Below are 26,732 nucleotides of genomic sequence, written 5' to 3'. Positions count from 1 at the left end.
CTGACATTTATAATTGTGGTAATGCCGCGGAATGAGAAGTTAAAGTATGTTATTCGCAGATTACATTTTATTGAATGTGTTAATTTGATAAAGATTATTTAAAGCTGTTTTCCAAATTTATGTACAGATTTTAATTAGTTAACTCATTTTGGCAATTATTCATGTAATAACATTAATAATTGTATTATTTTTTGCGTTGCCAACATTGCTAGCGATTTTAGTGTTTGTCAAACCATTGGTCGAACGTGTTATAATAGTGTTGCCAGTTTTGCTAATAAAATGTTTCCCTAGGTATGGATATGGCATTACCGATGCAGTACGGACTAGCCGCTGAAATAAGCAAACTTTGTTAGTATCATCTTTTTTTGAGCATGATTATAAAAAGGGAATATGTCGGTACTAATCGGTATTAATTGTTAACAAAATACCGCTTTTTTGTACAAAAAAAAAAGAAAAAAAAAAGCTTATTTAAAAGATATTCTTCAAAATTAACACGCGCATAGTTTGAATTGTTATTAAAACCGTGTTTAATTTACAAATCCGCTTTTTATTTCATAAACTAATCAAATTATCTTGCATGTACAATAAAAAGCATGATTCGCACTAACCGCATGTCTAGTTTTAAATTGGATATAAAATATAAAGTAAGCTATCTGAATCATAATAATATTATAATGTATTCAACTATATAGTCTGCATGATTTTTTTATATGATCATTTATTCAATATTTAAATGCAAAGTTTGTAAGAATCTATATTGCTACTCTTTTACGCGAAAACCACTGAACGCATTTTGATTATTGACAGTACTATAGCTTATATACTAAAATAACACATAAGTTAGGTAAAGAAATACTGTCTTTTGACCAATTTGATGCGTGGGACAGGTCTTAAAACTTACATTACATACATATTACTATATATATATATACATATTACTTGAAATAAATAAATTAAAAGTACTTTACAAACTAACACATTCCCACAACTTCCAGACGGGCGACCGAACGAGAACTACAACGCGACCAACCTACCCTTCGGCGACTTCTCCTACCTGACTGAAATGATGTACAACCCGCTCGCATATTCCTACGGGGTCACCAGCGTGGACCCCGACCGCAACGTGGACGCGGACCTCAGCGTCACGTCCGAGTCGCACGACCGGACCATCGACGTGTCCGACACGTCCAGCGATGAGGACGACCGCGTCGAACCCGAGGAGAATATACCCCCCGTGGCTTGCGAGACTCAGATCATGACCGTGGGAGACTGCCAGATTGTCAAACTACCCGCCAGTGAAGATAAAGATGATAAAGTGGAGGTCCAAGAGACCCCGGCTCCCCCCACCCCGAGCTCAGTCACAATTACTCCGATCACTACAGTGGGGGACTGTACTATACGTCCCGTGGAGAACACATAATGCGAGAATGTTTGGTTGATTCGGTTGCGGACGGGCTTTTGACAGTAAAGTTGGGGGGAAAGGGGAAAATTGGATACAATTGAGGTTAAAAGAATCAAACAAACATTGAGACGTTAAATTTATTAATCTTTCAGCATTTCTATTAGTGATGTCTAAAGCACTATTTGAGCAAAATTGTATCTTATTAATAGACGTTATAAAGTCTATTTTCAAACTCGTCCGCAACCCAAGCTCCACAAAGGATACGAAACGGTCCCCATATACCGACCGTTTCCCTAACCTCTATATATAAAGTCTTCCCTTATTTTACCGCTATGTATGGGGTAGACGTATTATTGTGGTAGCATTCGATACGGGAACGTTTTTCCTATTTTCATAGCTTACAATGCGTACGCTAGATATGTCTTCCTATATAAAATAAGTGGACATGTAACTTTACAATACATTAGAAAACGCATTTGAGTTATTGCCGGAATACAACGGTAGATAAATTCGTATGAAATTTTCATACACGTAGCGTTTACATCGATGTATGGACACAGCGTCCAAACGATATTTCCTAAATTTTTTATTTCGGCTAGTAGCGGAGATCCCGGGGAAATGCTACTACAATGATAACACTAAAATAGTTTGTAAGCGACTGTAGATGCATTTAAATTGGTATAATTTATTGGATTTCGAGATTCGATTGAAGCAAGCTTTACGTGTCAGCTTGGATAGTATTTCATTAAAACGAAAAAAAAATTGGTTGGAGCAATACACTATAATGTTGCTATTGATAAAAATGTAAGTTTTAATGGAATACCCTCCAAAGCAGTAAAATAACAATGATACTCAATGAACACAACTGATTCAGATCAAATACGTCACAACTAACAGTGTTTTATACAAAGCGTCCATAGCTAGTAGCTCTGGTTCGACGACGTTGCCATAGTCTATTTTTATTTGACTCCAAAAAGGTTTTATATAAAACACTGTACTTATTTAATATAGAACATTAATATTTTGCGATACTCTACATAGAGGTGTCATATTTACCGCGTGTATTGGACTTAGGTAAGGTTTCTTGTTGCCTTCGATGTGTCGTGTCTATGTGTTCGTTAACGTGTATGACTGTGCAAGGCCTACACGCTCTATCCTTTATATTGGATATATTTTCACGGGGAGATTTTTAGCTTTAATAATGAAAATTTTTACTTCCCTTTCGATTCGATTCATCCGAAATTTTAAGTCATTTACTTACGGTGTTTAAAATTTGACAATCTTTTCTGGATCTGATTTATTTTCTAGCGATCCGTCGTACCACAGACTATAAATTATAGATTAAAAATATTTTCAGTAGTTTTGTAACCGTAGATTGGCTGTCTATATTATAATATTATATAATTATACTACGTGCGGTGTATTCCACCATGTTATTACGTGGTGGGTGCGTTTTTCCGTTCTATATGATAATCAAATATTGGATGTGTCGTAGTAGCACAGCTGTAACGCCTTTTACTCTTATCTTTGTGAATAGTAAGTAGCGAGTAGTGATCTAGATAAAAATTTAAAATTCTAAAATAATATACGGCAACACCACACGAACAAGTGATACGTTCGCTAAATATTTTTAGTCGGACTTAATGTAATGACATATTATATTTCTCTAATCGTGTATGTGTAATCTTAGTGAGTAAATAATATTATGTCTATATGCAAAATATTATTTTTGTTATTGATGTCGGAGGAAAGCGCGCGAAATGAACCTTGTCTTTGGCCGGAAACGGAATGTCATAGAGGTCGTTGTCATCGCTATGGTCTATAATCTATGTCGATGACAAAAATAGTATATTGTACTGATTTACCTGCAGACAGCTATCCAAGCGGCTAGGTTGTGAACCAGTCGAGGTTGGACTAATGTTTCTGTTTATTTTATACGTTTTTAAGTTCCTTTACGCACGCTTCGTTCGCTATAATGTATACAGTGCCGGTTTGTTCAATTTACTATTTTCACAATATTCTCTGAAAAGTTCAAAACAAGTCAAAAACGATTTCCTAGCGCACATGGTCACAAAGTGTCATTAAAATTGAGGAAAATTAAAATGAATCACATTCGTAGTAAATTGAACAAATCGGTGTCGATATACGCATTATAACGTTTTAAAAGTATTAATCAACTATAATTTAATTTCTTTCAAATATCTGTACAGTAGTATAGTTCCTAACGATTAATCAAAATTGTAACCCTTCAAATACTAATGTAGGTGTAAGTTTTATTTTATATTTTTTTTAATTAATTTTTGTCTCGAGATCAAATTAGTGGTTCACTATTAGTGTTGTAATTAATTTTAGTCCGCTTTTTACGTATTTAATCGAAGACTGCTCGTATTTTTTATTCGGTTGTTCATCCGATGAGTCCCAGAGGCTTACATCTCACGGCAAGCTATGTGATGAGAGTTTATTTAATACAAATGAATCTGTATTTTTATAACTAAGGATAAGTTTACTCCGAACAGTGTAATCCTATATCCCACATGTAGGTTAGATGTTTTAAGTTTTCAACGGCCCTATTGGCTTGGTTTTAAGAGATTTTGGTGTGCGGTACCAAGTCTATGTTTTGGTGTTGAAATTAAATTCGGGTTTATGTATGAACAAAATATGTAATGAAATCAAACATTTTTACTTTTATTCATGTTAATTGTTAATTTACTGAATTTTTACTTGGAATTTAAAATGAACTTATCAAAAAATATCTACTCTGCCTGTATCTGTGGAGATGGTCAATTGTTATACTTTACAAAATTATTTTTTACATATTTTACGCCAAAATATAGTCATGTTAACGCACCAAGTTCGGCGATAAATGATTGTATAATTATTTAATGGAATGTTAGCGGTTGAGCGCCCGGTTGATTGTATTGCATTTATATTAAGTTTTATTTGATTTTATTATGTGGATCTCCGTCACGCAACAAGGGGTATCAAAACATATTTGTGCATTTAAAATATACTTTATGAAATAACTAGCTTTCCGCCTGCGGCTTCGTCCGCGCTTTCAAAGAAAAACCCGCATAGTTCCCGTCCCCTTGGGATTTCCGGGATAAAACCTAGCCTATATTACTCGTGGATAATGTAGCTTTCGAATGGTGAAAGAATTTTTAAAACCGGTCCCAATAGTTTATGAGCCTATTCATTACAATCAAACCAACAAACAAAGTTTTCCTCTTTATAATATTAATGTAGATATGAGAACCACAGAAGATCGAATATCTTAAATTTATAGTTACAATATGAGCAATTTTTACATTTGCTCACTACAAAACAATAATTCAAAATTGTATTTTTAAAACACTGCCTTACTGATATTTCTTGTTGCGGAACGGATATTATGCTTTTATTCAGTTATTGAAATCGAAAATATTTTATAAGTTTAATTAATTATTATTATAAAGTCGGGGTCTCGTCAATGACATCAAAACAACAATAACAAATGTTAACTAACAATGTTAACAAATGTTACTTAAATCATGCCTAAATAATTAGATGGAATAAATAGGTCGATAAAAATAAGGCCAAAATTGGCCAAAACCTTTAAAATACCAAATATGTAGTTGATATTTGGTATTTTAAAGGTTTTGGCCAATTTTGGCCCGCTCTCTTTCTACATATTTTCATAACATTTGACGAGGCCTGATCGATAAAATTCGTTATAATGAAATCATCAACAAAATATTTTTAGTTATAATTACTTATGTTATATTCCTGTATTGTGAAATGGTTATCATTTTACGTTGTGATCATGTGAGTGCAAAATTGTTTTAATATTTTGACCAGTTTAATTTAATTGACTATACGTCAATAAGGGCAGCAGAATATGGAATCGTTTATTTCTGCATAGTCCGAGAGCAGTATTTTTTAGCTGTAGTCTTTATATAAACTTTTTTTTTATTTTAACATTTGTGAAATTCGATCGTTAGTTAATTTCTAACAATGAAATATTTAATAAAGAAATCACGAAATCATTCGCGTTTCAATTGTACCATATACCTACCCGTTCCTGTTTTTAGTTCTTCAATATATACGGGTAATTTTTGGCGGTCTGTGGCGAAAATTTTATTTCACACAATTAAAAATATAACCATTCAGCCACTTATGCCGAATATGCTAAGTTACGAGAATACGATACGTACAAATATCGTTATTTGGATATTAAATAGAAAATTACAAAAAATTTACAAAAGGAAATATTATATTATATTCATTACATTATAGATTTTCGCCACAGGGTACCAAATTGTACGTGTCCGTATTTATCCCTACTTACTAATGTTATTAATATTATAAATGCGAGAGTAACTCTTGTCTATCTGTTACGCTTTTCCGCTTAAACCTCTCAACCGATTTTGATGAAATTTTTTTTATCTTTCTTTCTTTAGACCCTGGGAAAGAACATAGCGATAGCCTTTTATTGCGAAATAGGTACCACTTAAGTCGGGAACTTTTCATGGTACTTATTGCTTTGATTTTTAAGGTAAACGACATCTTTATCAACATTTTTGAAATGGACTTTAATGTTATAATCAGACTAGAGTCATATCTACGTCAAAAATCGATGTGGGTAAAGTGCAGATAACTTTGCCGGCCCTCAAAAACATATAAATAATTAATTAAATGTTGAAGAATAATAAAATTTGCTACAACAATATATGTTAATACTAATCTTTCCATAGAAAATTTTTGCAAAAATTGAAATAACCTATTCGAAAAAAATGTTGTGTGGTTTTATGAAACCACGGTAAAAGTGAAACTGTTCGAACGGTTCCGAACACTGCTTTGTGTAGCGCATGTCGCGTGCCGAGTAGGTATACCTACTCGGCAGCCGCGATACACGCGACATGCGCTACACAGACCAAAAAGTTTGAGACGATGTAATAAAAGTTTCACTTTAAAAACTGGGCAATAAAATAAGTGGCAAAATAATTTAAAAAATCGGTCGAGCTGGTATTCATTTGAAAGCAGTGGTGGCTCAGTGGTGAGACCTCGGACTTCGAATCGATAAGTCCGTGGTTCGAGACCAGGCGAGCGCGCAGGAAATAAATTGATTTTTCAATTTATTTGCGCATGTTGTAACATCACCACTGCTCGAACGGTGAAGGAAAACATCGTGAGGAAACCGACATGTCGAAGAATTAAAAAAAAAAAAAGTTCGACGACATGTGTCATCCGCCAACACGCACTTGGCCAGCGTGGTGGATTATGGCCTGTATCCTCATAGGAGGGCCGTGTCCCAGCAGTGGGAACGTATATGGGCTGATGATGATGATGATGATGATGGTATTCATTTAAATCGTGACAAATCTGCCCTGTATATAAAAGTATTGATGTATTCTTATATTCAAACACTTTGATAAAAAGCAGTACATGTGTTAAATGTTTTTAAGATTACTGGGAGACAAATAAAAGATTCCATAATGTAATAATAACTATATTTAAGATAAATACAGGTATTTGGATAACAACACTAGAATATCAAACACTTAAGGCTCATACACACCAGAGCACAAGCCGAAATTTATTAGTACATAATATTATATGAACATGAAACGCGAGTAAATTGTTAGTTAATGAATTTATATCAAATCCGACGCTTAAATGGAGTATTGCCAGCAATCAACGAAGCCAAAAGTATAATTTATTGAGATAAGACCAAATCAAACACAATAACGTATTTTCCTCACTACAGCTTTATATTTTAGTACTCACATTATACACTCATCCTTTAAATCGTATCTTTACTATTTCGGAAATGCATAGAATCCAGGCTTATCTCAATACACTACCTGTTACATTTTATACATAGATTCATAACTTAGATGGCAAAAATATGCCCTGGTATGACGATGCTAGCATTGGATAGTACTTAAATATAATAATAAACTTAAGTTCCCGGAGGGGGAGGGGGCCTGTTCAACCACTGCGGTTGAGGGCCGGGCATATTGCAATAATTGGACCCAAACACGGGCATGTTCTGTCTAAACGGTGGCATGTTCGGCGTTTGGAGCAAAGGATTCCTGCCAAAGTGCTGCCTGGCAGGTAATCGTGGGAACGGCGGAGGGTACATTGGGACTGTGAAGCCGGGAGGAGCTGACAGCGGGCCTCCGGGATCAGAAATAGGGTGAGGAGGAGGAATCCTTCTGTCAAACTCTGGCCGAGGTGCATTGAACGGCATGAAGGGATTCTGAGCTCTATTGTCGTAGAAATTATAGCTTCTATTGGGACCAGGTCTGAATCTACTAGTGGACTGACTCGGCCTATTTCTTCTCGCCTCTAACATTTTTCGTGGAGGATTTTTGGAAGTTTCGCCGTTTTCAGAGCCTTCTTGCTGTCTGCTTTGTTTCTTTTCTCTTCTTGCTCTTCTCTCTTCTTCATCATCGGAAAATTCCACTTGACTCGGAGGAGGCTCTATATCGTTTAACCAAGATGCGTCTGAACCTTTCACCCTGAAAATTTAATTGAAGTTTACAAATTTTTATAAAACCGAAATAAATTAAAATTGATAAGATGTTGGGTGCAAAAATTCCAATACAGAAATGTACAAGCCAACTTAAACTACAAAATAAAATAGATACAAAATAACCAATACTGTAAAATAAAAACGGCCTTACATATAAAACTTATATCTAAATGATTAACTGCTAACAAAACAAAAACTTAACCAAAACCAATTTAACTAGGAAATTTTGTCTTCAAAGACCAATCAAGAGCATAAAAAGTGTCTGCTCTAAAGTTTAATTAAAAATTAGTTTGGTACTAAAATCAATCATTGAAACTAACTAAAGTAGGTATAGAGTCCACACAAAAATAAAAACATAACCTTAAAATTTTCCTAACCTTAAAAAACACCTAATTAATTAAACAATTCCAATTTAATGACATTAGCAAAAAATAAACTTACGAAATAAAAAGCAGACGCTTACAAATAGGCAAAAAGTATATGGCAATAAATAGATTACTTCATGAGTTCTGAAAGGAAGACGTAGCTTGTGTGGTTGGTGCGGGGCGCTATGAACACGTCCATGCCGACCTCCACGCCTCGCTCCTTTATGTGCTCTGTAGAGTTGAAGCGGACGCAGTAGTGGGGCTCTGTAACCTGCAATATTCAAAAACAAATATATGATAAAAACCAGCCAAGTGCGAGTCGGACTCACGCACGAAGGGTTCATATAGCGGCAACGGAACTACATCATTTGTGAACATTTCAGCTTTCTAGGTATCACGGTTTATGAAATACAGCCTGGAGACAGACATCAAAGTCTCAGTAATAGGGTCTCGTTTTACCGTTTCGGTAACCCTAAAAACTAAAATTACTCTGTGGTTACTATATTATATAACTCTGCCCTGCAGTTTTACCCGCAATGCTCGGCTCTTATTAGTCTTATATCGTGATAAAGTATAGCCTTCCTCAATAAATGGACTAACTAACAGAGAAATAATTTTAAAAATCAAACCCGTGGATCCTGTAAAAGCGTGTTTAAACAAACTCTTTAGCTTTATAATATTAGTACAGATATCTATCATAAAAATAATATTTTAAATTATGTTTGGATATAAAGTATCAAATGTTTTCAACAACTTATCACAAGTTACATTATAACCAATAACATTTACTAGATGTATAATTATGATGAAATATACATGCAGATTCATTGTGATGCATAAAGGAATGAATGTTTAATTTAATAATTAAGCAAGTCACAATCTATATGCAATATAAATTGCAACTTAATCTACAGGAAATGAGTTTTTAGCTAATTTTAGCCTTGCATGTCAAGTATTATTGGTTTATTATTCAAGTAATTGTTTATCTTCAATTTATGTGTTGTTGTATAAAATAAATATATTTACATTAAGGCGATAAATGTGACGACTAGTGAGTTAAGAGGATAGAATCGTAATGCAAAGTATGAAGCCATACAAGTACGGGCATTTTATTTTATATCCACAGCACGGATAAATATATACTTTCAGAAGGTTAATGGCAACACTTATTAATATAAGTACTTTACGTATTCCTTTTTTATTTTCTTTTACTAGGAAAAAAAGTCAAAAAAGTTATGTTTGATTTACCATGGAAATTTTTGCTCCAAAGTTAGTTTTGGTTATAAAATATGAATTGTTTTTCTTAAAATGCAATTTAATTATTTATTGTGTAATTAATTTAGAAAATTTTGGGTACTTTAATACTTACAGGTCCAAATACATCAAACACCTTGCCCAAAGCCTTAGCACCATTATCTAGGAACAGGACACTATCTATATCAACTGCTGGAGTGTCGGGGAATGCTTGAACTACAACTGCGGAAATAAAATTTTAAACAATATAGAATATATGAAGAAAATTTAAAAAATACATTATTATTTTTTTAAATAATTACTCCTTTCCAGATTTTATCAAAAGATCTTGATTGCCATGAAAAGCAAGCATAATTATTAAATTTAATAATAAATTCACGACGAAACATTATAATTTACCTAATCTATCAACTATACTGAAAATTTTTCCAATTTTGGTAGTTTCTTGAGCTGGAAGACTGATGGTGAGGTCTTCTATTGGCGGCAGATCGTCCAGACTGAGCTCCCCCTGAACTTTGGGTTGAGTGATTTTTTCTGCACCAGTATTGCCGCTAACTTCATCTCTATTGGAACATAAAATTTTTTTTATTAATTTAACAGAAAAAAAAAAGGATTTTGGGAAACAATTTACGTTATTGTATAATAATTGAAAAAAGCATAACAATGATTGCATTTACAACATCCATTCAACCCAAATCTAACAAAGCAGGAAGTTGTTATAGTATTTATGGTAAAAACTGTTTCAAGGTTTTTGTTTACAAGATGATAATATTACCCGCTAGATAGCTCCTCGATGTCCTTGACGGAATCGACGTCACTGTCGCTTGAATCGTCCGAACTGTCGGAATCAGAATCACTTTCACTATCCTCATCATCTACTCTGTACATTGTAACATCGTATTCCGATATGCCATTTTCCGAATTATCTATAATCATATGTGTAGACACTTCTACATTATTACTAAATTTGGGATTCGATAATGGACCATGAGCGCAAGCATTTATTATATTATTCTTCAAAACCATTTCACTAAGTTCCACTGTGTCCGAATCGCCGTCTGTGTTTTCACCAGCATTTTCATTCGATGGAGTCTCTTCGGACTCCGAATCGGAACGATATTCAGCAATTAAACTTAATGACACGTTTTTATCATTGCTTTGGTCGAGATTTTCCATTGCGAGATTCGCCCTCGGACGGCACTTTTATTGCATGAATTGCGTTTTTATTTTATTCCTAATCACAATCATTGGTTAAAAGCTATACCTTAACGCTTTAAAATGCAGAGGTAAACTTTGGCTATTTGCAAATAAGTCAAAGCACGCTGAAGTACAATACAATGAAATAGCAGAAAAACAGCCTTTTCTTTGCGAATGACAGTACCAAAATCGTGCTTGACTTTGACACATTGTCAATAATTTGTCATTTAAAAATAAGAACTTACCAACACTAAAAATAGCAATAAAATATTTTTTTATAATTTAAAAGTACTGTGGTAAATGCTTATTTTCCTTATAAAACTTTTGCATTAAATATATACAGAGGGTTACGTAATGAATGAAAATTTTGGAATCAATTTCAGTTGAGAAAAATATAATATATGATGTTTAATAAAAGTTTATCGGAATTCGAGATAAATAATCGTGTGTATTCGACATTGGACCCGTGAATATTATGTTCGATTTTTAAAACGATTTAAACAGAAAGGATTCGTAGCGAGTCTTTCACTTACTTCATAGTTCATTAATTATAGCTGTGGTCAAGGCTGTGGTTCATAGCTTAAGCTTACAAAATAAAAGGTACATTATGTACCGTACAATGTACATAGTATAAAACAAGATCACTTCTCGCCGATTGTCTGGCCTGTGGTTTGTCCCTATCTATCAAGGAGTATAATATTGTGGTCCCTCCCTATGTGTGCTTAGATCTAAAAGTACGTAACGGATTTTGATGCGATTTACACGCTTTTAGTAGGTGATAATATGGTGATAATACAATAATTTCATGAGTTTATCAAGTTGTTTATCTTATGTGAAACGAATAAACGCGTACTAATGAAAACAAAATTTTAAATTAAAGTCACTGGGTTATGACTACGCTGACATGGGATGATATTCCATTCGCCCTAAAAATAATACTTTCTAATTAGTAGAGCTCAAATAAAAGACAAATAATGTATCATATATATTTATTTTCATAATAACGAAAACAGTACACAATGGTTTGATTTATTATGCTTTAAAGGTTAAAAGGTAAAGCGGGAAGTAATTTTCCCTCGCATTTGCCGAAACCAATGCGAATTCCACTTTCATTGACACAATAACCGCGAAGAACCACAGTGTCGCCATCTTGTAAGAATTTTCTTTCTTCGCCTGTTTTTAAACGTAACGGCTTTGTGCCTTTCCAACTTAGCTCCAACATGCTGCCGTATGAATCGGAAGTCTGTGAAAAAAGGATAATGAATGATAAAAAATACAATACGAATACTCGTAATTGGATTAACTTTTAGCCCCGAAACATGTTACATTTTTGTAGTAATATACAAAATAATTGCTTATTAAACATCCTAATTGTGTTACTGGCTAGAAATTTTCATATAACTACTTAACCATAGACACCAGAAAATTATTCTATGAGCATTTCGTCAAAGATCAGTAATAAACTAGATACGGCATTTCACTCACATCTCCACTAATAGTGCCAGAGCCCAGCAAATCACCAGGACGCAGGTTGCAGCCGGTCACAGTTTGTTGCGCCAGCTGCTGCTTCGCTGTCCAGTACAGGAAGCGGTAGTTGGATCTGCATATCGTGGATACTGCTGGCGATTTCTCCGCTAGAATTGTATGAAAAAAATTGTGAACATCATGTTGTCTTAGTGAACGCTATTTTTTTATTTAGTTATTGATCTATATTATTTCGTTATACGATTTAACTTAGGTATTTATTCAAGTTAAATTAATTTAATGCGGATGTATCGGCGATAAACAGTCGATGTTATTTGTTAAAATTGTTGTGTCCATAATATGTCGGAATTTGATCTTTTTCGATAAATAAAACTTACTGATCAAGTCGACTTCAAGCTTGATATCGAAGTTGAAGTTATCATCGTGTTTCAAGTACGGGAAGGGTTCTGGGTCTTGCGGGTAGTTCTCAACTACGTAGGGCTTGAGAGCGTCCACAGTTACTATCCAGGGGGAGATGCTGGTACCAAGGTTCTTTGCTGTGAAGGGCCCTAGAGGCACGTACTCCCACTTCTGGATGTCGCGTGCTGAAAAATAGAGATTATTTTTTGATCAAATGACGAAATTTTGAAGTTCTGTCCGCTATTCAAAATCGATAAGAAAAATATGTAATAGGTAGATGTAGGTGTATTTTGAGGGTTTTTATTTCAATTTTAAACAGTAAGATTGAACAATAATCAAAGTTTCACTTGGTCTAATTTATTTCGTTTGGAAATAGAAAGCGCGACATTTGTTAGTACTATTATACTTAGTCATGTTATTAAAATACTGAACCTTTTATACTGTAATACATATATGCTAAACCGACTATATTAAATACGTAATAAACTAAAATCAACGCACCACTCCAATCATTCATAAGAGCAAATCCAAAGATATGATCTTCAGCGTCTTTAGCGACAACTCTCTGTCCCAACTCCGTGGGTGGTCCGCCAACGAACACGGCCATTTCTAACTCGAAGTCCATGAGCCTGCATGGACCGAAGTGTGGGGCTGCGCCTGAAGATAATAAAGAAATTATTAATTTTGTAGTATTATGTCTAAGTAACAATAAATAATGTAACGGGATGTGGAGAGCGCTATTACGTAGAAAGTTGTCTACCTGACTATATATTGGCCGATTAAGAAGAGCTGGAACGTAACACATTTACACATTGCACATGTGTAGTGTCTGTGAAGACGCGCGCGGCGTGACGTCATATTGCATACGCATCATGAAAAGTCTGCCAGTCTCTCTCGCGAGCAGACTAGCTTATGACAGTGAAGGGGACAATTATTGTTTTTATTTTGCAATTGTTTATAAATACAGGGTGATGTAATTTAAACAAAGACGTTAGGTAAACTACTAACTATATTCGACGAGATAACTACTTCGCGGCATGCGGATTAGAATATTTTTTTACTTTACCTAGGTTCAATTATGTAATAATTTTAATATGTTTTGTTAACAAAATATAAACGCCGTTAGTTAAAATTTTCATACATAGCTGAACAAAACAGCTTTTATTGTAATGTAACCTTATCTCTTACGTGCTAGGGTTTCGCTTGTGTTATTTGTATTGTTTATATCGTTATTTTGAATATGACATTAAATTTAAATATATTGAGTTAAGTACTTTTAAATTGTAATTTTACATAATATAAATTATGAGAGCTTTCATATTATCTACAACGCACGCATTTTACAATTCAAGTCACTAGAATCGTATTTATTTTTGAACTTACTGTATAGTAAAATTGCATAAGTGTGAGTACTGTGAAGATGCCAGCTTTCCTTAATCGGCCAATACACACTTGGAATATTATCTGATATGTACTAGGTAAAAAGATTTATATATCGTAATAAATTGAATGAGTTCTTAGTAAATATTACCTTTTCGTCTATTTATTTATGATGTTACTAAGTACTTAAGTTATTCAATTTTATATTTTAATGTTTTTCAATTGTAAACCTAACTCAATATTCAGTAGGTCTTAACACAAATAAATATTATGAAAATAAACTCGAGAAAATAAACAGGGTTTTTAAATCATAGGCCTTATCTTAAACAAACCTTCCACGGGTAGTGTTTGTCCATAAGGTCTGGTGATTGGTGTCCCGGAAATTACGATGGAGCTGGAACGACCGTGGTATCCAACGGGAATATATTTCCTGAAATTAATTAAGTAAGAGATAAAATCTATAGACAACAATATTCTTCAAGTATTAGCATGGGCGTAGCCACGGTGGGGCAGGGTGGGGCGCTTGTCCCACTCTAGCTTTGACCTGGAAGGTAGGTAGATACCTAACCAAATCTAAAAATTGAAGTACCTACCAACTACTAAGCCTGACTAATATATAGTTATCTGTGTACTAAGCTTAATATCCGTAAGAAAATTCACACTCGATTCTCGAAAGTCGACAGGCGACACAGAAAATGCGACCTTTATAATTAGTATTATTTACCTCTAAATTGACTGACTAACAACTAACAAGTGTCATACGCCCAGCGACCAAACGGATGAAGATTTTTGGATCTATTTCGTGGTGTGGTAGGTGAATAATAAGGTGTTTTGAATAAGAATAATTCGAATAACGAATTACACACGAAAAAAGAAAATAGCTGAGGCTTCTATGTTACATGAACTGTAAGAAAAATGAGTATAGTACCACAATTAGTTACCCCACTTACTTATCCAATTTCACTTTTGTTGTGTTACACGTTCTACAACTCACTGATACTTTTTACTTTACACTTTTTTTTTCTAGTGCCTACACTAGAAAAAATGCATTCGCGAATGCCATCGCAAATGCCTTCGCGAATGCCATCGCGAATGCCTTCGCGAATGCCATCGCGAATGCCTTCGCAAATGCCTTCGCGAGTGCCTTCGCGAATGCCTTCGTGGATGCCATCGCGAATGCCTTCACAAATGCCTTCGCAAATGCCTTCGCGAGTGCCTTCGCGAATGCCTTCGCAAATGTCTTCGCAAATGCCTTCGCAAATGCCTTCGCAAATGCCTTAGCAAATGCCTTCGCAAATGCCTTCGCGAGTGCCTTCGCGAAAGCCTTCGCAAATGCCTTCGCGAATGCCTTCGCAAATGCCTTCGCGAGTGCCTTCGCGAATGGCTTCGCAAATGCCTTCGCAAATGCCTTAGCAAATGCCTTCGCAAATGCCTTCGCAAATGCCTTCGCGAGTGCCTTCGCGAATGCCTTCGCCAATGCCTTCGCGAATGCCTTCGCGAATGCCATCGCGAATGCCTTCGCAAATGCCTTCGCGAATGCCTTCGCCAATGCCTTCGCGAATGCCTTCGCAAATGCCTTCGCGAGTGCCTTCGCGAATGGCTTCCCAAATGCCTTCGCAAATGCCGGCCGCCGGCATTTGAAGACCTGGATATAACTTTGGGTACATACTTGGTACATACAGTTGCTAGTTACATATTATTTTTTATTGTTTCCCCACCTTGAGCCCATGGCTAGCTACGCCCATGAGTATTAGAACGAAGTATTAAAAAGAGAAACAGATTTATTTTAACAAAATTCGTTTTAAAGATTGTCTGTTTGTATTTAGAGCGTGTAATTTATTGGATTTGATAGAATTATTAGAATTTAGAATCATTGAAATAAAACATTTATGAAAAAACTATTTACCAATTTGGCATAAGTGCGTTCTCTTTGCTTCTGAACATAATGCCAACATTTGTGGCGTGGTGGATGGAAGAATAAAAGTCTGTGTAGTCGCCAATCTCTGCTGGTACATGCATTTTAGCTTCACTCTGTTTGACGAAGGCCCTGCAAAGTTATTAATTTCAATTTGACACGAAACAGAAACAATATTTTTTTTTATTATCATGTTTGAATTCTATGTTGCGTTTTTCCAGATGTAAAATAATTTATGTAAAAAAAAATTGCTGAATTGCTTTTAAAAAATTAAAAAATCCTAATTTACCTCTCTCGTAGTTGACTATCATTTTGTAATGTAGGATTGGATACATCTAGGAGATTCTGTATAGTGCTTCTTGCTTCAGTCCAGTGTGCTTTTGTTAAACCCATAAATGGGTTTAGCTTTTCCTCCTGTAAATGATTTAAAATTGTAATTTTACGAAATGAATTAAGTACCTAGTTAGTTAGTTAATTTTATTTTCTTTTAGAGCTTTTATGACATAAACGTACTAACTATGTGGATCGTTCCCAATTTAGAATTTCTGGAGGATGAGACAGGAATCTTGTATGAAAGGTTCGGATAAAAAAAATTAAATACATTTAGCGATAGCCAGTGCCATTTTTTTCGAGTCTAAACAAAATTTTATCGCTTTCACTAGATTTAATTAAGTAAAAACAAATGCAAAAGAAAAGAGAAATTATTAATTTTTGATTCTCTTTGAACTTAATTAACTAAGACGGAAGACCTAACTAGGTACATCTGTGGTGCATAAAATAATATTCAATTATCATTGATACTTGCATTTTAATTAAAAACAATCGCCGGGCGCATGTTTATAATCTACAATAAAAATTACCATAACTAGTTTACACACCTACAATATTACCTTAAAAACATGTTGTTTGTCTCTTAGCAGGTTCCCATTAAATAAATGTGATATAACATTAAGATCAAGTATCCACTCGCCGATCGCAACTCCAATGTGTTTTTGTTCCTGTAAATTTAATATTTAAAATGATAAATAAAAACATTTCACACTGGCAACAATTTCACAAAAGTAAGAATTAATTAGATTCCAATTAGATTCCCGTAGACAGAGAAAGTTTCTCTGTCTACGTAGATTCCAGATAATTTAGTAGAAACCTTTTGAAATCAATTTGATATACCTATATTTGAATTTGCCGGGTTTCATACTGTCAGATACCTATTATTATTTATTTTATTCCATGAAGTCAAGTGTATTTCGATAAGATATGATTTATCGCTACCTATTTACTTTGATATTCACATTTTTTAACTTGAACAATATAAGTACATAGATATATTCAAATTCAAAATCATTTTCGTTCAAAGAACCTAGGCTAGGTGCTAAGGCTAGGTGTATTTCATTAAATACTATGATGAGCAGTCGAAAATAATTACCTAATCAGATTTTGAATTCAAGTTATTAATAGTTTTGGTACTTACATTTTTAGGTGAAGTAAAAACACCGTAAGGCAAGTTTTCAATGGGGAAGTCAGTGTCCGACGAATATTCTATGAACGACTTCATTATATGATACGTCTAATATCCAAGATCGTCTCCAGAATAGTGGATTTAATCCTACTAATAAACTTGTTTCAGTTTATGTGTATGTAAATAAGTCTAAACTTGTTTACGCGCTTGCCGGTTGAGTTCCATACTATAGCAAGTGGTGGTATGACATTATATTGTACTCTGGCACCGCTCAAGGTCGGTCAATGAGCGATATCAGCGACGAACCGCATTACTATCTTTATAAACAACTTTTCTTTTCTTACCAAAGGGTTACACATCTTTGTTCTAATTTTTAAGGCTAAGTAGGTATGAACATACTTGAGGTCAATGATGTTAGGTACGATTTTAGGTTCGTTCCGGATTCCTCCGTTATTTACCTACATCTAGAACATAGGTTCATGATTTTACTAAAATAATCATTCATAAGTTTATTATGATATTAAAATAATTATTCATAATTTATATGATAGACAGTGTAGTAAGTTTGTATTGAGCAGCAGAAAAGTGCACATAGTGAACAAGAAAACAATTTTTAACAAGTCTCACAAAGCAAAATATATAAGGTCTAAGTAGGTTCTTCCTCCAAATTAAAAAGTTAACCCAAAGATAAAAAAAAATGTCAGTAATTTTTTGAAATTCCTGAAACATTTTTCTCACTATTTTTGAGATATCGTAAAATTTTCAGTTAAATAAATAAAAAAATTAACTACCTAACTACCATGGACCAATGTACCTACTCTTATTGGTCCATGTTACCTTCTTATTGTTTTTATGGGATGCTTATAGTACTAGGTATTAAAAACTATAAAATAAAACAAATTTCTCTTCATAACCGTTTATTACAAACACAGAACATAACAGTACACTCTATACTCTATAGCATTTATTTACAATTGGAAGTTAACCTTACTGAGTACCGGCTGAGTGACAAGCCGTTCCTTCGTCTTGATGCTGACGAGAGAGTCCGAGACTGCCTGGAAACACAAGCCTGCAGTATATGGGAATAACATGCGATCCTACTAACAATAGGATCTATTCGTCGCCATGTTGTGACGTCATAGGTCATTTAATTTCGAACGAGTTATTAATAATCTAAAATCTAAGTATTTAGATATTAAAGTTTTGCAAAATGAAATAAACCGTTAGATTTGAAAAAAAGTATTCTAAAGATTTTTTTAATCGAACAGAAACACAGGAGCGTTTTCACATTGTCCGGTCCGATATCGGATATCGGAAGCCGATAGCCGATATCCGATATCGGACACAATTTGCCCTTTCACATTATCCGATAATATCGTCCCGATATCATGAGTGTTGCCAGAAACTGGAAAAGTAGATATATGGAGAATTAAAAAAAAACAGTGGATGCATTTATGTTACAAAAAATAAACTTTATATAAAATAAATAGTAATAAATAAACTATGTTTTTCAAACCGGTTTAATCTGCTGACTGCGGAGTTTGGATTTGTACCCTCTGCAGAGTCAGAATCTATTCTAATTTCATTGTGAGGCTTGTTTTTTTTTATATGCTGTTTTTCTTTTTTTAATAATAGAACATGTTGTGTGGTTGTAGTGAATTTTAGAACTTTTTTATATTAAATCATGTACGACTGTTATGTTCTAAAAATAAAATAAAATAAAATTCAACTCAGTATTAAAGCGACGAAACTGGCAAATATAAATTCAAATTACATTTACAAATGTAGGTGCTGTTATCTACCACAGAACAGTAAATTATCTACGTAGTACCACAGACTAATAATAATATAGCCATACTAGCCATGACAACCAAAATCTCAGAGCAATTATGCTCTTAGACCAAAATAGTAAACAAGCCAAACAAGCTCAAAAGTCGCCGCGCGTTCTTGACAAAATGTAAGGTCGCCGCATTCTAATTCTGAAATTTTAGAGAAAACTAAACAAAATTGCCGTATTGTAAATTTTCTTTTCAATAAAAAGGGTTTGATTTAAAAAAATTCAACTGATAGATCTTAGTTGTACATACAGTAAAAATAACTACAAAAAAGAAACCGACTTCAAAAACAGCTGGAAAAGTAAAATATAAAAAAGATTTGATATTATTAATTACTTAATATTATTTAGATGTGCTATTTATTATACAGGTTTGATATCGGCGCTAAAACAAAGCACTAAATCTGTGACTCAATGACAACAATACAATAAACAGCTTACAGCACAACAGTAGTCCAAGTAGGAGGAGGAGCGAGGCAGAATGAGTAAATAAAGATAAAAGACATTAATATTTCGAAGATACGGTTGAATTTAAGAACGCAATATATTTTTGTTTACTTCAGTTCAGCCAATTGCCGTATATTAAAGGACGGTATTAAAATAGCTCCCGTGAAAATAGTATTTTTAATGCCTTTAAATACTTAAATGAATGTTTTCTTAATAAAAAGGTTTAAAGTAAATGAAAGGATTTTTTTTTACATTTAGCGCCTAGAAATGACTGAAAATACACAAACTAGTGCTTTTTTTGCTGTTGGTATACTACCTTTTCGAAAATTGAGTTGGTAACACTGAACATTATCGTCCGATAGTTCACGGGAATATCGGTGTTGGCTCCGATATCCGATATCGGACCGGACAATGTGAAAGACAGGTACCTAAATCATACATTTTACTTAGCCTCCGATATCGGATATCGGCTATCGGCGCCCGATATCCGATATCGGACCGGACAATGTGAAAACGCTCTAAGAACAAATAGAAGTGCGATGTGGGCGTGGCCCACGTGTCACTAGTAAGGTAAGATCACCTAACTCGCTCTCAGTTGTGCGCAGAAAAATATTCGAGTCGGTTGTCAGCTGTCAAACCTTTTTTCCATATTTATTCATTATTTAGGGCGTGTTGTTCGGTATTAGAGTGGAAAAATGATAGCGAACGAAATAATATCAGCAGTCGAGGCATTTCATACCATCGGTAAGTCTTATTTTAATTTATTTTAAATATATTTTATGTTACAACTTCGCTTGTCGTAATTTTTCAAAAATGTATATAAATATTAAGTCAAAATGAACCTTAATCCATAAGAAATTAGTACTAATATAGATTGAACAGCAAACAAGACTTTCTGGAATATTATTGCAATAAACAAACGAATGTCGGTTTAGTGATGGTTGTAGCTTATATCGACAGTATCGATACTTTAGAAAAGACAAACATTATAAATATTAAATTTTATTTTATTTTTCCTTAGCTTTCATTTATCCAATTTATTTATAGATTTCCCAAAGAGGCTAATTTAAAAGAGAAATGGATAAATGCAACGTGACGAGTTAACTGGATGCCGAACAGCACTAAGAAGTCTAACAAAGACCGCCGATACATCAAACCTACGGCAGTTCCAAGATTTAAAATAATGCATATTTTCTGTTTGTATTTTGTAAATATAGATTTATACTATTCTATTCCGTTTTTTATTTAATAATAATAATATGAAAAGACATACTTAGTAGTAATAAACATACTCCAAAATGTGGCATATTGTACTATACTCATATAATAGAAAGAAAAAAAAATGCACAAAAAAATATTTATTTGTGAATTATCGATAACAAGGCCGACATCCCTTAGAGCATAGCATCAGATTAATATCAAGTTAATGTCATTAATGTAGAGTGACACAAATTTCAACCTTATTTCTATGTGTTGAGGTTCAAAGTTATATCTATCGAAAACTAACGCCCTCTGTTGTGGAGTAGCTGAATGTTTTTCGAATTTGGAATTTCGGAGCAAAGAGAAACAAAACAGCTAATATGCCTAGGGATGTTATATTAAAATAAACCGTAACAGGGTGCGTTAGGGTACATATTGAAATGCTGAATTTATAACCTAAGTCAGTTTTTACTCAAATTAAGCTGTCCAATCAAAGGCATAGTTTACTTGTAGTGTACTGTATAACTATCGGTTTAAATGTGTGGGTTTGGCGACACTGGTTTTCATACTAATTATGACATTATAGCACTTCTATTTTGTTCTTACTGTTCTGTGAACAGAAACGTTATTATTTGGGCCACATCATTCATTTCCCTGGGACTTTATTTCGTGTTACGTTACTGAATTTTGCAGCGCTATGTTAGTGTATGACGCAATTATTGTAGACGAAAATGATGATGAGGCAGCATTATTCTAAGCTAAAATGTTTTCAATATCTCAAATTGTAGTACTTAGTTATAAAAAAAGGTTATTAAAGTGAAACTTTTATATCGTCTCAAACTTTTTGGTCTGTGTGGCGCATGTCGCGTGACGCACGATACGTACGATAATTATCGTACAAATACGATAATTTTTAGTTAAATGTCTATAGTGTGAAAAAAAGTTTCACTTTTACCGTGGTTTCATATAACCATACAACTTTTTCATCTTTTAAATCTGAATTGATCAACACATTGTTGCGAGCGAATTTTTACAGCAAAATAATACGAGATTGCAAAGATGTCATAAAATAATAAACGTACTTACTAGGCTATTTTAGAAAAGATTACAATATCTAAAATTCAACATTTAATATATAAGTAACTATGAAGCTACTTTTTAGGAAGACACTAAAAGATACGGTTCCGAGCACATAATTTCGCTAATAAATAAGATACAAAATATTACCTACAGATAGGTACTACAATATAATGTTAAATGCAATCTAAAACACGCAAGTTAATTTATAAATTTAAAGAGAACCTGCCTGCGTTTAAATGCGTGACTTTATTCTAATTATTTGTTACTTTTTAGTGGAGCACTTATTATATGAACTAACTTTTCAATTCCATATTAGGTATATTAATCTATACTATGTATGTTAAACAGTATAAATGTATTACGAGAAATGTATCTTACATTACATAGAAAAAGCATTTCATATCTCTGTTATAATGTTATCCCCATCTTATAAATAAATATTTTTTCAAGTGGTTTATTGATAAAAATTTATAATACTATGTCAATACATAATTTAATACGACTATATAAACTTTGAGTTTGCGCAAAAAAATTCTAGACTATTAGTATATTTTATAAAAGATTTTAGGATTAATGGTACAGTCTAGTAGAGCCAAAGTCTAACAATTATGTGTATTTAAATTTCAGTGGCCCTGTGTGGATGTTTCATATGAATAGGAATATATTATAGTATACATTAGTTTCAAAGGCCAAAAGGACGGGACAATTACGTGAGAATTTTGAACATTAGATTACATAATATCTAAATATATATAAATAAACTGAATATCAACATATTTTATTATGGAATTACATATTAAATAAAATGGCAGTTGTTATAGGAATATGTGGTAATGCTTTATTTATATTTCGTAGTTTTTATGTTTTTAAAACATGTGTTTAAAATCGAGAATTGCTACATTTAAAAATAAATCTAACATTTAATTTAGCTATAGAACTATACTTTATTTTACTGTTTATTAGCTGTCGAATCGAAATACTAAAGAAAATAAAAAAGGGTCAACCCTCTTTTATAATAAATAAATGAAAATGTATAATAATTTAATTTATAAAAATCTATTGTCTATGGTACATAATATGATAATAGCGGAATTTTCAGTTTATGCAATCAATGACAGTTTAAAAACAATATGATTATATACAATCTGCTAATGAATAACAAATACAATACATATAATTGAACATATTACTAAGTATATACGAAACATGATCTAATAATGAATAAAGTTAAAACAATAACATACATTACATCTAGGTCTCACAACTACATACACATTTAAAAAAATATGGCGGCTGTACAATGACGAAATAGAATTGAAATAATACGCAATAAAAAAAAATATAATTACAAAACAATACTGTATTTAATGAAAATAAACATAACACATTAATTGTAAATTGAAAAAAAAAAACTATATTAAAAAAAAATGATTAAAATTAGAATTGAAAAAAAGCGCCAAACAGCCGCCATATTTGACCACAGACAAAAAATAAACATCTTATCTACACAGAGTGGCATCGATCTGTTGTAACGACGGCAGAATCAACTTGAGTTTCCGCCGATACGCCGGGTCTGAGGCCAGCGGGTTCCTCTCTAAATATATCGTGGCTAGTTTCTTGTTCTCTTGTAGATATTCTATTGACGACCAGTCTGATATCTGATTGTCGTTTAGCTGGAATTAAAATATACATTTTTAGCTTTATTGTATACCTTCCTTATAAATACATATGATATTATTGATTTCATGTTGACACAGGTTGTTTAAACCTTATTTAATTGAAGGAAAATCCATTCATGTTTAATATTATTGTTTCATTTACTACTGCTACAAATTTCAACATCTATATCTCTTAAAAAATTGATTGAGATTATCCTCTATAGTCTATACACACATTCACATTTTATAAAATTACTTACCCATAATTCCTCCAAATCCGTCATGTGCCGCACATTTTCAATAACAGTAATTCTGTTCATAGCCAAATCCAGTGTCTGTAACTTGACCTGATAGTCTAAGTTCTCAATGGCCGTTAAACCATTCTCAGAAATGTACAACTGATCTAAATTCGTCAATTGTTCCAAATTCTCTATCTTTGTTAAGCGATTGCTCTGTAGGACGAGAATTTCCAAATTCGTGACATCCTCGAGGTTTTGAATTTTCGTAATTTTATTTTTTCCCAAATAAAGCTGCTTAAGTGCCTTCAATCCTTCTAGGTTCTTGATTTCCTGCAATTAAATAAATCTTTTGTTTAAAATACTTACATTCTACGTATGTATACCAAAATATTGCATTGTTATGAATCTTTTTCATTTATACTTATATTGCAATAAGTGATGGTAACAGTCAAATTTTTTAACAGTATATACGAGAGATATGTAAGAAAAGTAAGACCTATTGAAAAATTTATACAGGTCAATGAAAAATAACTAATAGAATAACTTTAATAAAATAAAATAATTTTCTTCATAGTTCGCAACCTACAATATACATATATCAATACATACCCTTATTCGATTATCACCAAGTTCCAAAAGCTCCAGCTTGTTGAGATGATTGACATTTTTTATTTCCGTTATTTTGTTCGAACTAAGAAACAGCTTTTTTAAATTCACTAACTTGTCGAGGCCATTGATTTCTTTTATTCTGTTGAATGATAAATCTAGGATTCTGAAAGAGAGATGAAAATTAAAGTACATATATGTTTTTTTTTAAGTTTACAGTACATAATAGCATTAATATATTATGACTAGCTGCGCTTTGCGGTTTCAACCGCGTAGCTCCGCTCCTATTGGTCATAGTTTAATGATATAGCCTTCCTTGATAAATGGGCTTTTTAACACCGAAAAATTTTTTCAAATCGAACCAGTACCTAGTCCCTGAGATTAGTGCATTCAAATAAACAAACTCTTCAGCTTTATAATATTAGTATACATTAAATACTGGTAGGACCACTTTTTTAGCAATTAATAGTGAGTCAATATAACAACTTTTAGTGTTGGGTTAAATTCTTGGTAATTCAATGAATCATCATCGTGAGTAAGAATAGAAAGTTTGGTATTTTCTACAGGATAATCTTAAAACTAATCACATTGACTCTTTAAGATTTAATTATCAAGCTAGCAGGGTACTACAATTCTACATTCCTACTACATAATAATATAAATCCACTGTAATAATATAAATGCAAAGTAACTATGTCTATGTCTGTCTCTTATTTACAACTTAACCAGTGAACCAATTTGAATTAAATTTGGTACACAGATAGTTTGAGAACTATGATAGGATAAATAGGTTTCATCCCAGAAATCCCACAGGAAAAGAATCTATGTTGGTTTTGCTTTGCTTCAAGCTGTAACTAATGAATTACTTAGCTGTACAATTATATATAGTAAATGGAAAATTGATCTTACTCTAAATTCACAAGGTTGTCAAGGTTCTCCATGACCACAATTTGATTGTCATACAATTCCAATTCCACCAGAGTGGTAAGTGTATCCAGACCTTCGATCTGCTTGATTAAATTCCATCTTAAATACAGCCTGCAAAGAATTTTTTTAATTTTAAAGTTAGTGACACATTTTTTTTTAAATAAAAGAAAGTTATTTTAGTCATACCACTCATAGTTCATACAAGAATGGCTGAATAGATTATAATGATTTTTATTTTTATCTAACAAGCTAATAAGAATCTGATTGCTTATAGAGCTTTCACTTAAAGAACTTCTGTAAAAATCACCTACCTATACAATTGTAATTTTGAAATTGTCAAAGTTGGATGTTTAAGCTATGTTTTTACCAAAATAGTTTGTGAACTAGGATTAGGTATATATTAAGTTTAATGTTTAAATCATGTGTGTGATTAGTTTAATATGTAAAATATCTATGACTCATATCCATGTCACAATATTTTATAATACTAATCTAACCAATCACTGCTAATAATTGTCATATTGTCTTCCCTGGGACAACATAACCTTGTAACTCTAATTGAATCGTCAACATACGACGAAGTCACGATTGGTTGCATGTTATATTAACATTACCTCTCTAAACGCTTCAATTGTTCTAGATTTTCAATCTTGCCTATTCTTCCATGATTTAGATCCAATTCCTCGGTATTCTCATTAATTACAATGATTTCTCGCGTGTCTTCTTCCGCCGGCGGTGGAGTAGCCGGAGGTGGTGGCGACTTATCACCACTGTTATTCTGATCCCTGCCAGAACTTTCATTTGGTACACCATTCGCCTCGTTATTTGTCATAGGAGTATCAACGTTGTCTGTAGATCACAAATAAATAAATAGAAGCAATGAAAACCACAATTTATTAACAACAAACGTAATATTTTTGTAACTTACCGGCCATCGTTATGCAGCGTAGAATATGTTTTATATTTACATGTACATAACCAAATGTGACGGGTTGGTATATATTGAACTATTTGATAGTTTGAATATGTAATGGTCAGTAATGATATCTTATTACGGTAAATTATTAGCTGGTACACTTTTGACTCTATGTTGCTAGACACCTGACAAGGAAATAAATTTGTTTTTCGAGTACTGTGAACTGTCCAAAACTGTCACAGAGCACAGACTATTCAAGACTATTCACATGTGCTGTTGCTGACTGCTGTCAAATCTTATAAAGTTGCTAGTCGATAAATATTAAATAAAGAAGGCCATTACAACTTCGACAACACATTTTATCTTCCCAGATCCTGTCCTCACAAGAACCATTAGATAAAATTGTTTAGAGCGTGTTTAGAACTAATTAAAATACGCAACAATGGTAAACCAAA

The 26,732-nt window shown here is 33.1% G+C and overlaps 4 protein-coding genes across 8 annotated transcripts in view; 1 reads left to right on the top strand and 3 right to left on the bottom strand.

The window, feature by feature from the left end:
• LOC123697681 (zinc finger and BTB domain-containing protein 44-like) overlaps window positions 1-4,524 on the top strand; it is a 38,290-nt gene extending 33,766 nt beyond the window's left edge. For 4 of the 5 annotated variants that reach the window (XM_045644203.1, XM_045644201.1, XM_045644199.1 and 1 more), the window contains exons 11-12: window positions 292-348; window positions 996-4,524. In XM_045644203.1, coding sequence (XP_045500159.1) covers window positions 292-348; window positions 996-1,420 — 482 coding nt within the window. In that variant the 3' untranslated portion in view covers window positions 1,421-4,524. The remainder of the gene's footprint in view (window positions 1-291; window positions 349-995) is intronic. The other variant, XM_045644204.1, reaches the window with a different exon arrangement.
• Window positions 4,525-6,871: 2,347 nt separating this feature from the next.
• Window positions 6,872-10,910, bottom strand: LOC123697689 (H/ACA ribonucleoprotein complex non-core subunit NAF1). The gene is made up of 5 exons (XM_045644222.1): window positions 10,311-10,910; window positions 9,935-10,098; window positions 9,651-9,757; window positions 8,416-8,552; window positions 6,872-7,902 (listed from the first exon to the last, which is right to left on the bottom strand). Exons 1-5 carry the CDS (start codon window positions 10,709-10,711, stop codon window positions 7,341-7,343), a joined length of 1,371 nt encoding a protein of 456 aa, XP_045500178.1. The 5' UTR covers window positions 10,712-10,910; the 3' UTR covers window positions 6,872-7,340.
• A 794-nt stretch (window positions 10,911-11,704) lies between these two features.
• Window positions 11,705-17,611, bottom strand: LOC123697691 (fumarylacetoacetase). Its single transcript, XM_045644224.1, has 9 exons — window positions 17,383-17,611; window positions 16,802-16,909; window positions 16,201-16,325; window positions 15,903-16,043; window positions 14,329-14,426; window positions 13,118-13,273; window positions 12,595-12,801; window positions 12,218-12,366; window positions 11,705-11,975 (listed from the first exon to the last, which is right to left on the bottom strand). The coding sequence occupies exons 1-9, from the start codon at window positions 17,464-17,466 to the stop codon at window positions 11,772-11,774; spliced, it is 1,272 nt and encodes a 423-aa protein (XP_045500180.1). The 5' UTR covers window positions 17,467-17,611; the 3' UTR covers window positions 11,705-11,771.
• Window positions 17,612-22,957: 5,346 nt separating this feature from the next.
• Window positions 22,958-26,487, bottom strand: LOC123697694 (protein phosphatase 1 regulatory subunit 7). The gene is made up of 6 exons (XM_045644226.1): window positions 26,290-26,487; window positions 25,976-26,210; window positions 25,344-25,472; window positions 24,438-24,600; window positions 23,850-24,158; window positions 22,958-23,604 (listed from the first exon to the last, which is right to left on the bottom strand). Exons 1-6 carry the CDS (start codon window positions 26,294-26,296, stop codon window positions 23,431-23,433), a joined length of 1,017 nt encoding a protein of 338 aa, XP_045500182.1. The 5' UTR covers window positions 26,297-26,487; the 3' UTR covers window positions 22,958-23,430.
• Between the last annotated feature and the right edge of the window lie 245 nt (window positions 26,488-26,732).

This window comes from Colias croceus, chromosome 15 (assembly GCF_905220415.1).
Source record: "Colias croceus chromosome 15, ilColCroc2.1".
NCBI classification, from domain to species: domain Eukaryota; kingdom Metazoa; phylum Arthropoda; class Insecta; order Lepidoptera; family Pieridae; genus Colias; species Colias croceus.
Note: the sequence above shows the minus strand (reverse complement) of the source record. Positions and strands in the feature narration are given on the sequence as shown.

Coding starts and splice junctions, on each gene's coding strand:
- LOC123697694 (XM_045644226.1), bottom strand. Junction 24,159..24,437: donor TTGGTGATAATCGAATAAGG/GTATGTATTGAT, acceptor ATTTAATTGCAG/GAAATCAAGAACCTAGAAGG. Junction 23,605..23,849: donor CGGATTTGGAGGAATTATGG/GTAAGTAATTTT, acceptor TTTTAATTCCAG/CTAAACGACAATCAGATATC.
- LOC123697691 (XM_045644224.1), bottom strand. CDS start 17,466: ATGAAGTCGTTCATAGAATATTCGTCGGACACTGACTTCCCCATTGAA. Junction 13,274..14,328: donor ACAAACACTACCCGTGGAAG/GTTTGTTTAAGA, acceptor TATTATCTTCAG/GCGCAGCCCCACACTTCGGT. Junction 12,367..12,594: donor GCTTGAAGTCGACTTGATCA/GTAAGTTTTATT, acceptor ATACAATTCTAG/CGGAGAAATCGCCAGCAGTA.
- LOC123697689 (XM_045644222.1), bottom strand. CDS start 10,711: ATGGAAAATCTCGACCAAAGCAATGATAAAAACGTGTCATTAAGTTTA. Junction 9,758..9,934: donor CAGTATAGTTGATAGATTAG/GTAAATTATAAT, acceptor TTATTTCCGCAG/TTGTAGTTCAAGCATTCCCC. Junction 7,903..8,415: donor TTCCTTTCAGAACTCATGAA/GTAATCTATTTA, acceptor TTAAATTTTCAG/GGTGAAAGGTTCAGACGCAT.